Source organism: Malania oleifera, chromosome 11, assembly GCF_029873635.1.
Source record: "Malania oleifera isolate guangnan ecotype guangnan chromosome 11, ASM2987363v1, whole genome shotgun sequence".
NCBI classification, from domain to species: domain Eukaryota; kingdom Viridiplantae; phylum Streptophyta; class Magnoliopsida; order Santalales; family Ximeniaceae; genus Malania; species Malania oleifera.
In genome coordinates, this window is record NC_080427.1 from 19,471,073 (window position 1) to 19,486,105 (window position 15,033).

At 35.5% G+C, this 15,033-nt stretch overlaps 1 protein-coding gene across 2 annotated transcripts in view; it reads left to right on the top strand.

Moving 5' to 3' along the window:
• The first annotated feature begins 260 nt into the window (after nt 1-260).
• Nucleotides 261-15,033, top strand: part of LOC131168081 (uncharacterized) — a 116,478-nt gene continuing 101,705 nt past the window's right edge. The window contains exons 1-6 of one of the 2 annotated variants that reach the window (XM_058127279.1): nt 263-517; nt 610-659; nt 8,872-8,940; nt 12,569-12,839; nt 13,109-13,452; nt 13,560-13,845. In XM_058127279.1, coding sequence (XP_057983262.1) covers nt 367-517; nt 610-659; nt 8,872-8,940; nt 12,569-12,839; nt 13,109-13,452; nt 13,560-13,845 — 1,171 coding nt within the window. In that variant the 5' untranslated portion in view covers nt 263-366. Of the gene's footprint in view, nt 518-609; nt 660-8,871; nt 8,941-12,568; nt 12,840-13,108; nt 13,453-13,559; nt 13,846-15,033 lie in introns of both variants that reach the window. The other variant, XM_058127280.1, reaches the window with a different exon arrangement.

Below are 15,033 nucleotides of genomic sequence, written 5' to 3' on the forward strand. Positions count from 1 at the left end.
AAAAAATAATCATTTTAAAAAATACTCAAAATATATAATTATTTAACTTCATAATTTTTAAATATATAAGTTCAATTCAATCTATTTCTTATTGACTTTTTTTTTGCGTTTTTGGACCATAATATTTTTACATTTTTTAATAATAATAAATGATAAATATATTTTTATTTTCTTAATATATTTAAAAATTAGCAATACAATGGTAATAATAATAATAAAAAAATTATCTAAGTTTAAAGGTCTGTTCTTCGTTCAAAGGACTGACTTCAGCTGTTACTCTCATTGAAAGATCAGTATTTGCTTTTGCTTTTGTTTGGTGTTTGTGATGCACTTTCAGTTCCAGTTCGGTAAAAGAGACGAAAGGATATGGGTCTGCTTCCGAATCAACTCCAAGGTTCTCTCTTCCTAAACCACTGGGGTTTCAACTGTTGTTCCCCCAGCCATGCCCTGATGCTGCTTCAGCAAAATTCACGTTCATATGGCCGACAATGTGGACGCATTCAATCCTCTTTGCAAGGTTGTTAGTTTTCGAAATGAGTAGAATAATCTTTAAACATCTTATCATTTTTCCCGTAACTCCATTTACGTTTCAAATTTGCTGAATGGCAGGTGGTAGGGAGGTAATGGATACTTTTGTGAAAAGCTCACTTCATTCTCAGGTACAGTCATGTACTGCTTGCTTAAAATGTTTTTTGGATAGTGTTGTGTTATACAAAGGGATATTAGGGTCTGGAAAAACATTTTAAGCTGATATGAATGGACACATGGAAAAGAACAATAGAGACTATGGGTGGATACATGTAGGCCATGGATATGGAGATAAAAATGATCCTGGTGATTTGATTTTAGATTTTTCCATTTCCTATGATTTGGTTATATTGAATATTCATGCTTTTAAGAAAAGGGAAGAACACTTAATAACCTTCAAGGGTGGGCAAAATAGTAGTCAAATAGATTTTTTCTTAACTTGGAGGGGGGATTGTTTATCTTGTATGGACTGTAAAGTAATTCTAGGTGAAAGCTTGACCATACGACATAGAGTTCTAGTATTAGATATATGTACTAGGAAATAGAAGAGAGAACAAAATAAATCATTGCAAGAGGACTAGGTGGTGGAGCCTAAAGGGAGATAATATAGTAAAATTTAAAGATAAAATGATCAAAGAGGGGGATTAGATGATAGGGGGTAAGGGAGACGCGGACAAACTATCAAATAGGATGGCTAACTCCATTAAAAAGATAGCAAAAGTGATTTTAGGTGAATCTGGAGGATGATTATTAGGTAGTAGAGAAAGTTGGTGGTAGGATCAAGATGTCCAGAAAGCCATAAAGACAAAAGAATTTGGTACAAAACATGGCAAAAATTGTAGGAACATAGAAAACCTTGAAAAGTATAGAGAGGCAAGAAAAGATGCAAAAAGAAAAAAACCCATTAGTGAGCTAAACATAAAGCTTATGTTAATTTATATGCTAGGCTAGATAGAAAAGAAGGAGAAATGGACATATATAAACTTGCTAGAGCATGAGAAAGAAAGTGCAAAGACTTAGGTAAGGTAAGATGTTTAAAGCATTACAATGATAATGTCCTAATTAAAGAAGAAGACATAAAAGTGAGGTGGCGAAAATACTTTGATAAGCAGTTTAATGACCAGTAATTTACAAAGGTTGAAGCTAGAAACTCAGCACATAATTTACTAGAGATTTCCGGGCTACATTCACTCACAATTACAAGATCACATTATGATTTACGACACACATTTACAATAGTGTTTATACAGCAGTTGCATGTGATGACTCAGAACTGGAGCTGCATAAGGAGGAAACAGAACTTGATAAAGACCATAATCCAATTAGCATGATCTTGAACAATAAAATCCTATTTTAATTAATGGTGTTGCCATCTTATTAATTTTTGGACAAGAAAGCAAAAAACTTAATTTGAAACTCAAAACTTGGGTAGACATCCCAAAGGAAGTCTAGGGTCTGGGAGTTATGTTAAAGCTTGATCATAGTAGTCAAATGCACGCCTGAGGCAATGAGGCTTGCGCTTCACAGGGGTTGAGGCGCGCCTCATGAATGTTCAGATTATACTTTGTTTTTATTTTTTATTTTTCTCTTTAATTATTTTAATCTCAACCATCTGTTTTCTTTCTTTTTTCTTTATTTTTTTTCTGTTTCCATGTAATTGCTGCCACTTTTTCCTGACATATATACTCAGCTGTTCTCAGACTTTCCTTTTTTTTTTTTCTTCTTTTTCTGGCCTGCTGCGCTGCTCTCAGTTGAGGCTGCAGACTCCCTTTTTAAAATTTTATTCTTTTTCTGTCCTTTTTTTTTTGAAATTTTTTTCTTCTTCTTCTCTGCTGCTCTGTGCCACCTCATTGATGTTTTTTTCCCTTTTTTTTTTTGCAGTTTTATTTGGACAAAGAGTATTCATTTTTATGTCTTAGTATTGATATTTTAAAATTCAAATATTAGTCTTAATGAATTTACAATCAAGAATCCATTATGTAGGATATTTAATAGACAATTTTAATAAATGTGCGCCTCACCTGCATGAGGCGCATGCCTTTGCCTCATGCCTAGGCTCCAGCCAGCCTCCAGGCACCCTTTGTGCCTCATTGCACCTTGTGTCTTTGACCACTATGAGCTTGATAGACATTGTTGGCCAACAACCTAACAACATAAGATTTTACGTAAAGTGGTAACTTGATATGGTAAAGTAGCAAGTTGCTAGGGCCTAGGAGGTCTTGGGTTCTAGTCTTGTTGTTGGCATTATTGTGTGGTGTTTAAAAAATTATTGTATTTCTTGCAATGCATGCTACTTATCATTTGTTTATCTCTCCGTGTGCTATTGGGCTGCAAATGTGGGGGACTGAGGGAGTGTCAAAAGCTTGTTATGCATTGTTAGCCCACAACCTAACAACTTTAGCTTTTAGGTAAAGTGGTAACAAATTATAATTTGACAATATTAGTGAAGTATCTCAGATGATCTGAAGAGAACGTTGCTTTCATTCCTAAATGACCATTAAATCCTCATTCCACTAGTAAATCATAAATTAAATAAATGATAGAATAAGAAACAATGAAATCTGAAGAGAACGTTGCTTTCATTCCTAAATGACCATTATATCCTCATTCCACTAGTAAATCATAAATTAAATAAGTGATAGAATAAGAAACATGTAAACAATGAAAATAATTCTAGAACACACAAAAGGTTTTGGCTATAGACTTGGACTAGTGATAAAATTCCATGTTATCCTCTTAGCCTCTTTTGAATAGGGGATCAAATTTGTAGTAGTTAAATCCCTTATGAAGGGAAGAGTCAAAACACCAACATGCATATGCAGAAACAAGAAAACATGCATTTATTATACAATTTGATCATTAATTATGAAATAATAGGGAATGGCAAATTATGATTACCCTTAGAATGAACAAACCTCAATAATGCTTTGAAAATTTTGAAGGATGATCTTCTTAGAGTTTTTCATGATGGGGTTGTGGGTAGGAGCATTAATTTTTTTTTATTTTGATGGCAAAGGAAGATTTCATTGATGGGAGGAAAATTTACACAAGGGAGAATTAGACATCACCTGAAAAAGGCCTGGAAGGATAGGAGCTTTAATTTTATTTGACTTTTATTGCCTTAGTGGCCGGAAAAGATTGGGCTACTGTGGTCAAGGATTTCAGGCTTTCTAGTTTGGGGCCTAGTGCTTATAAGATCCTTACTAAAGTTATTGGCTAATGTCTTGGTGGACACTGTTTCAAGCCATAGTGCATTCATCAGCAATAGGCAGATTTTAGATGCAGCTTTGGGCTAATGAGGTTGTGGAAGATGCTATTCAAAGGAAAAATGGGTTTTGGTTTTGAAGTTGGATTTGGAAAAATCTTAGGATTGAGTCAGAGTTTCTTGGATAGAGTGATGGACGAAAAAGGTTATGGAGTGATATGGAGGAAATGGATTAGGGGGTGCCTATCATCAGCATTTTTTTTCTGTCTTGGTGAACGGTGAGGCTGAATCTTGGTTCAGAATTCTATCCCCTTTCCTTTTCACTATTGCAGCTAGTGCATTGAGTAGAATGATTGCTAGAGGGGTCGATAGGGGTTTGGTTGAAGGGATTATGGTGGGTCATGAGAACTTACTCATATTGCTATTTGCAGGTGACACCATTCTTTCTCTTTTGGAAGATGTGGGCAGTTTATCTAATTTGTTAACCATTTTGCATGTGTTTGAGAAAGTGCCAGGCCTTAGTATTAACTTCTCTAAAAGTGTCAAGAGTGGCATTGTGGGTATTGGGATCAACTCAACTGCTTTTTCTCGGTTAGCAGGGTCCGGTGTTCTGAGTTGGTCCATTACTTATTTAGGTGCACCCTTAGATGGCAACTCTGCCACTGATTCTGTCTGGGATCCTGTTTTTTGAGAGAGTTGTTAGGAGGTTGGATGGGAGGAAAGGAGCTTTTTTCACTTTTTTGTTTTTTTGGAGAGAGGGGTGGTCATGTTACTCTAGTCATGCTTGTCTCTCTTCTACCCCCTGTAACTTGTCCCATTTTAAATTTCCTGTGCAAGTGGCTTGAGATTAGAGAAAGTAATGAGGAGCTTCTTGTTTTCGGGAGTAGAAGAGTGGATCAGAGGCCACCTTGGAGCTTGGGTGTTTGTGAGTACAAAATTGGTGGGATGCTAAAGATAGGGTTAATTTCTTATTCATGTCCTTGGAAATTTGTGTCTTAGGTTTTTCATTCTTTTTTCCCCCCTTAATGCCCTATGTAGTAGTATTGGTAATGGGGGGAGAATATGCTTTTAGGAGGATCATTGGATTGGCGAGGCTCCTTTGGCTCCTGCATGCCCTGTCAATTTTGCTTATCTTCTTTTCAAGATACCCCAATTTCTGCCTTCCTCTTCTCACAAAGGGGTGGGTACTCTTGGGATTTCCATTTCATAAGGTACCTTAATGAGAGAGAGAGACCAACGACCTTCCCTCTTTAATTAATGCGCTTCATCCTTTTTGGCCCCTGTTGGGAGGGACAAAAGAGTGTGGATTTTTGACCCTTTTGGGGAATTTTCTTGCAATTCTTTTTCTTTCATCTAATTCATTATCCCAGTGCTATTCCTCTGCCTTTCACTCTTTTGTTGGAATGCTAAAGTTCCTTCCAATTTTGAGACCTTTATCTCGGCAGCAGTCCTAGGAAAACTTAACACTAATGACTTGCTTATGAAATGAAGACCAAATAAGTCCTTAATCCTTATCTCCTGATGTGTGTGCCCTTCGCTTTAAGAGTGGGGGAGAATTGCTCGCACTTGTTCTTTATCCGCTGCTTCTCTTGCTCACTTTGGAATAAGTTGTTTGATATTCTTGGAGGGAGTTGAGTCCGTTCTTCCTCTTTGGAGGTGCTTTATGTTATGAAGTTTAGGGGGTTTGAGAAGGGGAAGGACAGAAATGCTTTTTGGTGTTGCTCGTTTATGGCTATTTTTTGGTGTCTTTGGATGGAGGGAAATACCAGAGTTTTTGAGAGCAGGGACACTTCTCTCAATTTACTTTGGAGTAGAGGGGTGTTTCTTGCATCATTGTGGGTTTTGGTGAATGGTTTCTCCCCACGTTTACCTTTGGAAAATTTACCACAGGATTGGAATGCTTTGATCCAGTAAAGCTGTTTTGTAATTAGTTGTTTTTCTTTGGGTTTCTTCTTTATTTTCTTTTTCTTGTGCTTTGGGATGATATCTTATTCTCCTTGTTTTCTTTTTTCTTCCTGTTCTTGTACTCTTCTTCTCCTTCTCTAATAAATTTTTCTTTTATCAAGAAGAAAATAAATAGCTTAAGATAAACATAATCACGCTTCTAATTCATCATGCAAATGATAAACTTGAAAACTTAAACATCATCCCGCTTTTGGAGACGAGGGAAAACCTCAAAAACTAGAAAAGATCCAAGCCAGAAAGGTGATGACAATCAAATAGATTTTTTATACGAATGCTTCAGGCTTTCTCTCTACTTCAGCAGTTTCTTCTTCTGTCTCCCAACCCTAGACAAAAGGGTCCTATATATAGACACATGGGGAGCTATCTTGATGTGTCTTTATCTTGGGGATGATAGGACTCTATCTTCAAGATAAAATCCTTGTCTTATGGGAAGGTAACAATCCAATGACTCAAATATGCTTTTGAAAATTACCAAAAGTTGGGAAATAGTTGTTCAAAATTAGAATAGGTGTGCAATATAAATAAAAGAAAAAGCAAAAGAAGAGGCGAAGAAGAAAAATAGCTAGCTCTTTGGAATAGATTAGCTAGCTCTATTAAAAAGATAGCAAAAGAGATTTTAGGTGAATCAAGGGGAAGATTCTCGAATAGCAAAGAGAGTTGGTGGTGGGATAAAGATTTACAAAAAATCATTAAGACAAAAAAAATTTGGTATAAAACGTGGCAAAAATGTAGAAACAGAGATAACTTTGAAAAATATAAGGAGGCAAAAAAAGATGCAAAAAGGGTCGTTAGTGAAGCTAAATATAGATCATTTAATAGTTTGTATGATAGATTAGGTACAAAAGAAGGGGAAAAAGATATATTTAAACTTGCTAAAGTTAGAGAAAGGAAGAGCAAGGACTTAGGAAATGTAAAATGTATAAAAAGTGAGGATGATATTGTCTTGGTTAAGGACGAAGATATTAAAGAAAGATGACGATGTTACTTTAGTAAGTTGTTTAAGAAAACCAAATAGAAGGCTTAAACTTAGAATTGTCAAATGAGGAAAAGACTAAAAATATAAGATTTATTCGCAAAATTAGAGTTAACGAAATTAAGTTTGCACTAAAAAAATGAAAAATGGGAAAGCTATGGGATCAGATGACATCCCAATTGAAGTTTGGAAATGCTTGGGTGATAACAAAATTATATGGTTAACTAATTTATTTAATACAATTGTAAAAATTAAGAAAATGTCAGATGAATGGAGGAAAAGCACTTTAATACCTATATACAAAACTAAAGGAGATATTCAAAATTGTAATAACTATCGTGGAATTAAACTTATGAGTCATTCGATGAAACTATGGGAAAGGGTAGTTGAACAAAAATTAAGGTTAGAAACGAAGATCTCAGAAAATCAATTTGGTTTTATGCCTGAGAGATCTACCACAGAAGCTATTTATCTTTTAAGAAAATTAATGGAAAAGTTTAGGGAAAAGAAGAGGGACTTGCATATGAATATGATATTTATTGACGTTGAGAAAGCATATGATAGGATACCTAGGGAAGTTCTATGGTGGGTTTTAGAAAAAAAGGTTGTATGTTGTAGGTATACTGATGGAGTAATGACTAGTGTAAGGACTATAGATGGAGAAACTAGAGAATTTCCAATTACCATAGGTGTACATCAAGGATCTGCTTTGAGTCCTTATCTTTTTGCTTTAGTGATGGACCAATTAACTAAGAGTATTCAAAAGGAGGTTCCATGGTGTATGTTGTTTGCAGATGATATTGTATTAATTGACGAAACTAGGGACGGAGTAGAGGCTGAGTTAGAATTATGAAGAGAAGCTTTGGAATCTAGAGGTTTTAGGATAAGTAGAAATAAAATAGAATATATGAAATGTAATTTTAGTAATGATAGGAGGAATATTGGAGATAAAGTTAAACTTGATTATGAAGAAATAAATAGCACTTGTAGATTTCGATACCTTGGATCTATTATGCAAGCTGAAGGGGAAATTGAAGATGATGTAATGCATAGAGTTAAAGTGGGTTGGGTAAAATGGAGAAGTGCTTCAAGTGTGCTATGTGATCGTAGAATACCCTTACAATTGAAAGGGTAGTTTTATAGGACAGCTATAAGACTAGCTATGCTATATGGATCAGAATGTTGGGCGACGAAGAAACATAATATCCAAAAAGTAAAAGTTGCTGAGATGAGAATGCTTAGATGGATGAGTGGTATAACATTGAAAGATAAATTAAGGAATGAACATATTCGTGGTAAGTTAGGTGTAGCTCTTATAGAAGATAAGATAAGGGAGGGATGACTCAGATGGTATGGACACATGCAACGTAGGCCACATAGTGCACCTATGAGGAAGAGTGACTTAGTTACTGTGGGGGGTAGTAGAAGGGGTAGGGGTAGACCTAAAATAACTTGGGAGGAGATAGTGAGTAAGGATTTAATATCCTTGAATCTATCAAAAGAAATGGTCCATGATCGTATAAATTGGCGAAAAAGGATTCATATAGCCGACCCCACTTAGTGGGACTAAAGCTTGGTTTTGTTGTTGTTGTTGTTGTTGTTGTTCCATTTTCATCTTTTTGAAGATTTTCGTAGACCGCTAGATTTCTTGTATGCAGGTTAACTTGAAAACCAAGTTGGCTTGAAATATTTATAATGAAGTCACTTTTTTATATTAGTTTTTATTGTTTAGTTTTCTATAAGGTTGTGCAAAATTTTCAAGGCTGTAGTGGTCATGTTTTGGGATGTTTTCTAGGGGCCGTTGAGTGATTTAAGTCTTTCAATGTATGTGTCACACTAAAGGAGTTGTTTTCTTTCATTGAGGTTAGGAAACAAACTATCAAACATGGACATGGGCATGGACATGTTTGGACACATTGACTCATCAAATTTTAAAAATTCAAGACATGACACAACAAGGACACAGCAATAAAAAAACATATATATTTTTCAAAATTACTGTGTTAACAACACATTTTTTAAATCGACATATGTTGATTTGAAAAAAAAAGTTGTCAAGCATCATTGAATTTGCAGCTAATGTTGATACATACTGTCCATTTAATTTTTGGATTCTTGATTGATGATGCTAATTTTTTTTGGTGATGTGATCGATGCAAGTTACAAGTTTGCCTAATTGGACAATACTTCTTTTTTAAAGGGCAGCCTGGTGCGCAAAGCTCCTGCATATGCAGGGTCCAGGGAAGCGACGGACCACCATGGGTCTATGGTACTCAGCCTTACCTTGCATTTTTGCCAGAGGCTGTTTCCACGACAATACATCTTTTTCAAATTATAAAAATCTCTCTAAATATGATAATATTACAGCATGTCCCCAATTTTTTTTTTTATTATTTTCCTTATAATAATACCCAATATGTCATGGAAGTGTTGGGCACTTCATATTGGCCATGTCCAACACGTCTCAAGAAAAAAAAAAAAAAAGTCTGACACGTTTGAGAAGTATTAGAGGCATGTCGGGGCCGTGTTGGTGTAGTGTCGTATCCAACACGTGTTGGTGTTTGACACATCCGACACATGTCGAAAACACCCAATACTTCACACACCAACATGCTGATACTTCCCCTTGTTGAAATGTCGGTGCTTTAGAGGAAACAAGTATATACAACAGTCTTGTTATTGACACAAAAAAAGAGTTATAGATACTTGTGCTTTTAAGCTTGGAAGGGTTTTTGACATATTTTACTGTCTGGTGGAGTTCAAATGCATCTCTCTCTCTATTTTTCCCTCTTATTTCATTTATTTAGATAATATTATCTGAATTTTTCAACAATAATGAGACTCTAAAATCCCCAACTTATAATATAAGTTTTTCCTTCCCTAATTGAAAAGAATAGTTTCAGTTTTGTCATTAGGAGGATGCTGTAGACTCTGCGGTTTCTCTACCAATTTATGTTTATGATATAATTCGTATTTCTTCTTTTTATTTGGCTATTTTTATGTTATATATAAATATTAAACTTTAATATTTATTGTATGTATGGATATAAACAGCTGCCAACTCTGAATAAGCATTGTTAGATGCTGACCATAATGTACAAACGACTTCTTTTGATCTACAGATATAAATCATGGATGTTCATTAAACGGAAATTCCTAAAATCTTTAAGAAATGAAAAGGTAGATATTGCAAGTATATTATCTGTATTTTTTTTTCTTTTTTCTTTTGCAATTTTTATATCTGAATTTTTTTCCAGCTGTATGGGCAGTCATTTGATGCACTCGAGACTATTGGAGGCAACTGCCACACTATTAGATAATTATTTTCTTAAACCATGTGAATATTTCTTATGCCAATAACTGTAGTTTGTATTCAAAGTTTAATTATTTTAGAAGGTAAGAAAAAATATATTATCTCAAAGGGATACAAATACGAGCATAAGAAAAACAACAAGAACTAGACGACAATTACTAGAATTTTTTAGCAAATTTCCTAGCTCCTAAGATTTTAGCACAAACATCAGCGATCGTACAATAAAGAATTGCCTCAGGCTTAATAGGAGAGTATTCAATGTCTGAGCTCCTGGAGCTCCACTGGTAGATGCTGGCAGTGAAACCTAGCTTTGTGATACCAGCAAACGCACTGTTACCAAGCAGTGAAATCCTTTTAATTTCATCCTCCTAGTTGGACAAACCAATGGAAATTTTAAGAGGCCATGCAGCCTCTGTAGAAACTTGACCTGTAATGGAACATTCAAAGAACAGATGATTTCTACTCTCTGCTTGGTTATGGCACAAGTGACAATGAGTAGAGAGGTTGCCCCCATTTGGAGATTCTATCAAAAGCACTGAGTGTGTTCGAGCAGCAAGCCACAGAACAAAAGAACACTTAGGACTGTAATCCATAAAACAAACTGCCTTACAAATTGGGCAGGAGGATTCCCTTCTCTGACCAGCTCCCAGACAAGATCAGTAGTGAGAGAACCATATGAAGGGTCATCCCTTTGCATTTTTTCATCCTGAAAGGCCTGGGTAGAAACCAAATTGAATTTCAAATTTCAGCAACTGAAGATTTTTCTTGGTCAACACTTGATTCCTTCCTTAATAATGCACTAAACTCTAGTGCTAGGGGGAGGGAGAAGTCTCTGCAGATGTGGGGACCAAGTACTCCATCAAAAGGATCCAAGGGGGTGCCAGTTATAAAAAACAAAAAATAAGATTTTTTCATTCCATTTAACCCTGTGTTTGCGAGAGGCGGTGAATTTGGATTTGTGTGGATTTGGAAAAATTTAATACAAAATTATATTGAATTTTATCCAAATCCAAATCCAAGCCCTGAAAATCTATGCTTCCAAATGGTGCATAAGAATTTTGAATTTGGGAAAAGAAAGGCTGCTGACTTTCAGGATTTGGTTCCAAGTAGCTGTGGCATTAGGTGGAAATTTGATGGCCCGAATGAACCTATTTCTGATTTTATAAGCATAAAGCCAGTTCACTCAAAGGAAGGGAGTAAACAGATATCTATTGGCGCTTAACTGCATAGGCAGTACTGAGCTAACCCCAGAGGATGATTTACAGGCATAATCACTACTGATCTTGCAGCCTTTTCTGTTTGAGTCATTACCTTTCTACAGAAAGGCTTTGAATTTTCTCTCCAACAGATTAATGACTGAGGCCAGGAGTAAGATAGCAGAAACCCCTATAGGTCTGAATGCTGGCCAGAACAGTTTTAATGAGTTGCAATCTCCCTGCATATGACAGGTATTTGTTAACCCAGCAATAAATTATGTTTGAAATTTAATCCACCGAGTGCATCTGTGCTTATTTATCTTTTTGGTAAACAAATGAAGCCCTAGATATTTAACTGGAGGTAACCTTCAATGAAGCCAGGAACATGCAGAATCTCTTGCTTTACATTGGGAGAGATTACAGATGGAAATACCAAGGACTTAGATGGATTTTCCTTGAGACCTGAAATCAGATGGAACAGATCTAAGGAGAGCTTGATCCTTCTGTAGATTTAGAATCCCCATGAGAAGGGATCAATAAATCACCATGAGAAAGGATCAATAAATCATCTGCTTAGCAGAGTTTGACAAGGCCAAGCTTTTTACAGCTGTTGTGTAATTCTCCAGGATCTTAGTTAAGGCCTCCATGACCATAACAAAAGTAAAGGGGATAAAGGGTCCCCTTGCTTGATGCCCATAGTGCCTTAAAGAAACCCTCTAAGGAAACCATTGACTGAGAGGGAAAAATTGGGTGAAGTGATGGAATTTCAAATCTAGGAGACAAAGACTGCAGGGTTATTAATAGCTTCAAGGATTTCAATCATTCCAGCTGACATAATCGGAGGATTTCTTTAAATCCACCTTAATAGCAAGCTTGCGAGAACCTTGATTCAGGCGGTAGTTATGGAGGAGCTCCTGAGCTACGAGAGTGTCGTCCTGGATTGACTTGCCTTACACAAATCACAAATGCTATTACTGAAGCTGATGAAAGAGCAGAGGAAACTCTGCAATCTGCCTGCAAAGATTTTTGTAATACATTTGTAGAGAACATTGCAGCATACATTTGGCCTAAGATCCAATTGAGAGGAGAGGATTTCAACTTTTGTGACTTCTTTATTTGGAATATTATTGTATTCTTATTTATATCATAAATCTCTCAATTTGGATGTTGATCTTTTTAGCTCTTCTTAAACTTGACTGATGCAACATTTTTTATGTGTGTGATCTGAATGGAACTTCTTTATTATTGACCAGTTAGTTATTGTATTTTCCTTGAATTTTGTATTAAGAGGCCTTTTTCAAGTTAATCAGAGTAACTGTATCCTACTTTGCTTATATGATGACTGTACAAATGTGTATGTCACTCCAAATTGGGTTTTTTTCCTTTAGGCTTATGATTTTAATGGACGAGAATCTGGTGTCTTTCCACACGTACAAACTCTTAGGAGATTTCCTAAGGAGGAGCTTTATGCAAGAATTGTCATGGTCAGATTTGATTCTGCTGTCCTTCTTCGGGACAAATTGGACCCAAAAACAAAATCAGTCACCAGTGCACTTTCTACTATTAAGTATTTATGTGAAGCTGGAGCCAAAGTAATTCTATTGGGTGGCTGGAGTAAAAGAATTAGCTCAGAACTGTTTGTAGCAGAGTCTGTTGCAGGTGCATAATACAAAATTATTTCTTTTAATTTAAGCTCTTTAGGGTTCTTCCAATAACTAAATACATTCAGTTCAGCTTGGTAGCTGCTATTTATTTCAACACGTTGGATTCATTATTAACGTTGAAAATGATAATGGAAAAGAAAATATCATCAAAGCATGAGACTGTTTGTAGCTTCTACATGAAAACTGAGCTTCTAAATGGAAGCTGTAATATGTTTTGACAACTTGAGGAGCTTCTTCTTAAGGTTGATGCTCTCTCTACATCAGATTTCCTGTCACTGGTTCTCCAACTCAAAGTTGTTGCAGCAAGATGCAATTCTTCTTCCATGATGTCTAATATGAAAGAGCTTGAGGAAGCAGATGTTCTTCTTCTTGAGAATCTTTCCGAGTTCAAAGAGGAACCCGCCAATTGTTTGGAGTTTGCTGAAAGACTATCATCAGGAGTTGATATCTTTGTTAATGACTGCTTTTCTCAATCTCATAGAATTCTTGCATCAACTGTTGGTGTTGCTCGCTTTTGCTATGCCTGTCTAGCTGGATTTCACTTTGAGGAAGGCCTATATCAACTAAAGAAGGTTGCAGAGAGCAACAAAAAACCATATGTTGCAATTGTATGCCTCTGCTGCCATTTTAAAAGTACCAGTGTCTGATAAAATTTTCTACTCTTCTTATTAACTACAGTCCAACAATTGTTCCTTTTATCTTGCTCTTAATGCAGATTGGAGGGGGTAGACTCCTAGACAAAGCAGCTGCATTGCATTTTTTGGTATCTAAATGCGATGGGTTGGTGTTTGTTGGAATGATGGCATTTCAAATAATGCATGCTTTAGGACTGCCAGTTCCCTTTGATTTGGTGGAACAGGGGGCATCTAAAGAGGCTTCAAACATAATTCAGTTTGCGAGACATAGAAATATACCAGTTCTATACCCAAAAGATTTTTGGTGCATGAATCATCGACTTACAGAGCTGTTGGAAGTATTCCCTGCTCATTGTATTTTGGAAGGTGAGGTCAATTTATTTCGAAAATGACACACTATGTTCTCTTTTACTGATTAAGCTAATAGGGAAATGACAGTTTATAGTGAAAAGTTTTTTATGCTCAGGTGATCGTATGAGATCAAAATTTAAAATTCAAGGACTATCAATATATTTAAAATCAAGATCCTACATGTGGTTGCTGGTTGGATCAAGGATCATAAGATTCTAATAACGAGATATATTGATATAAAAATGCATTTATATGTTATTTTTCATGAATTAAATATTTTGAACTTTAAAAATTGTATAGTAAGTGTTCAAGACTAAAAAGAAAATAGCAAGTGGCTTACGTGATACCGCCCTCATGTATCAAGGAAATTCTGTTCAAATTGTTGCCTTCCTAACTCAATCAAATTGACTTATAGTGAAAATGGTATCCACTTATAGAATAAGATAAGGAAACATAATTTGTGTAACAAATTAGTCAACAAATATACCACATGAACATCTAATTATGTATAAAAAACTGAACAAATCACCAAGGCCAAACTATCAAGATAGCCCGTTAGCATTAGTGTATCAATATTCAAACCACTCTTTGGTTCTTAAGTATCACCAAGATCACCATGGGCGGCTTCATCAATTCCATCAGAATCAATTTTGCCTTCATTATTTTCATCAAATGCATTAATGTATTAATATCTGCTAATATCCTCAACCTAAATGTTGATGTTTGAAGTTTGAACCACTTAATGATCATCAATCTAAAAACAAATTTTTGAGTCCATAATTTTGTTAATATTAGATAAATCAAATTGCTTCCTAAGTTGTGCATTCCTTGTACAAGTTATACTAGGTAAGTATGAAGCCTACAACACAAGTAATTTGGTAAAAATTTAAAAATATTATGTATTTTGGGATCTTGTGATCCTACCATGGTCTTACTGTTTATGGATCCCATTGGTCCTAACTATCCTACTACGATCCTATTTTAATCCTACCAATTTGCGATTCTATATTGAATCAGAATCGTAGGTAAAGTAGGTTTGTAGGGTTTTATGATTGATCCGGATTGTGAACGCAACAAGCATGCTGGCTATGTTTGAGTTCAATGCAAAGGCATGTTTTTGAGTACTAGCTTGTGTTACTATCATAGTGAACACTTTGTTTATTGTTACTATTCTGTTTCTCTTATGGTAAATCCACTGTTCAT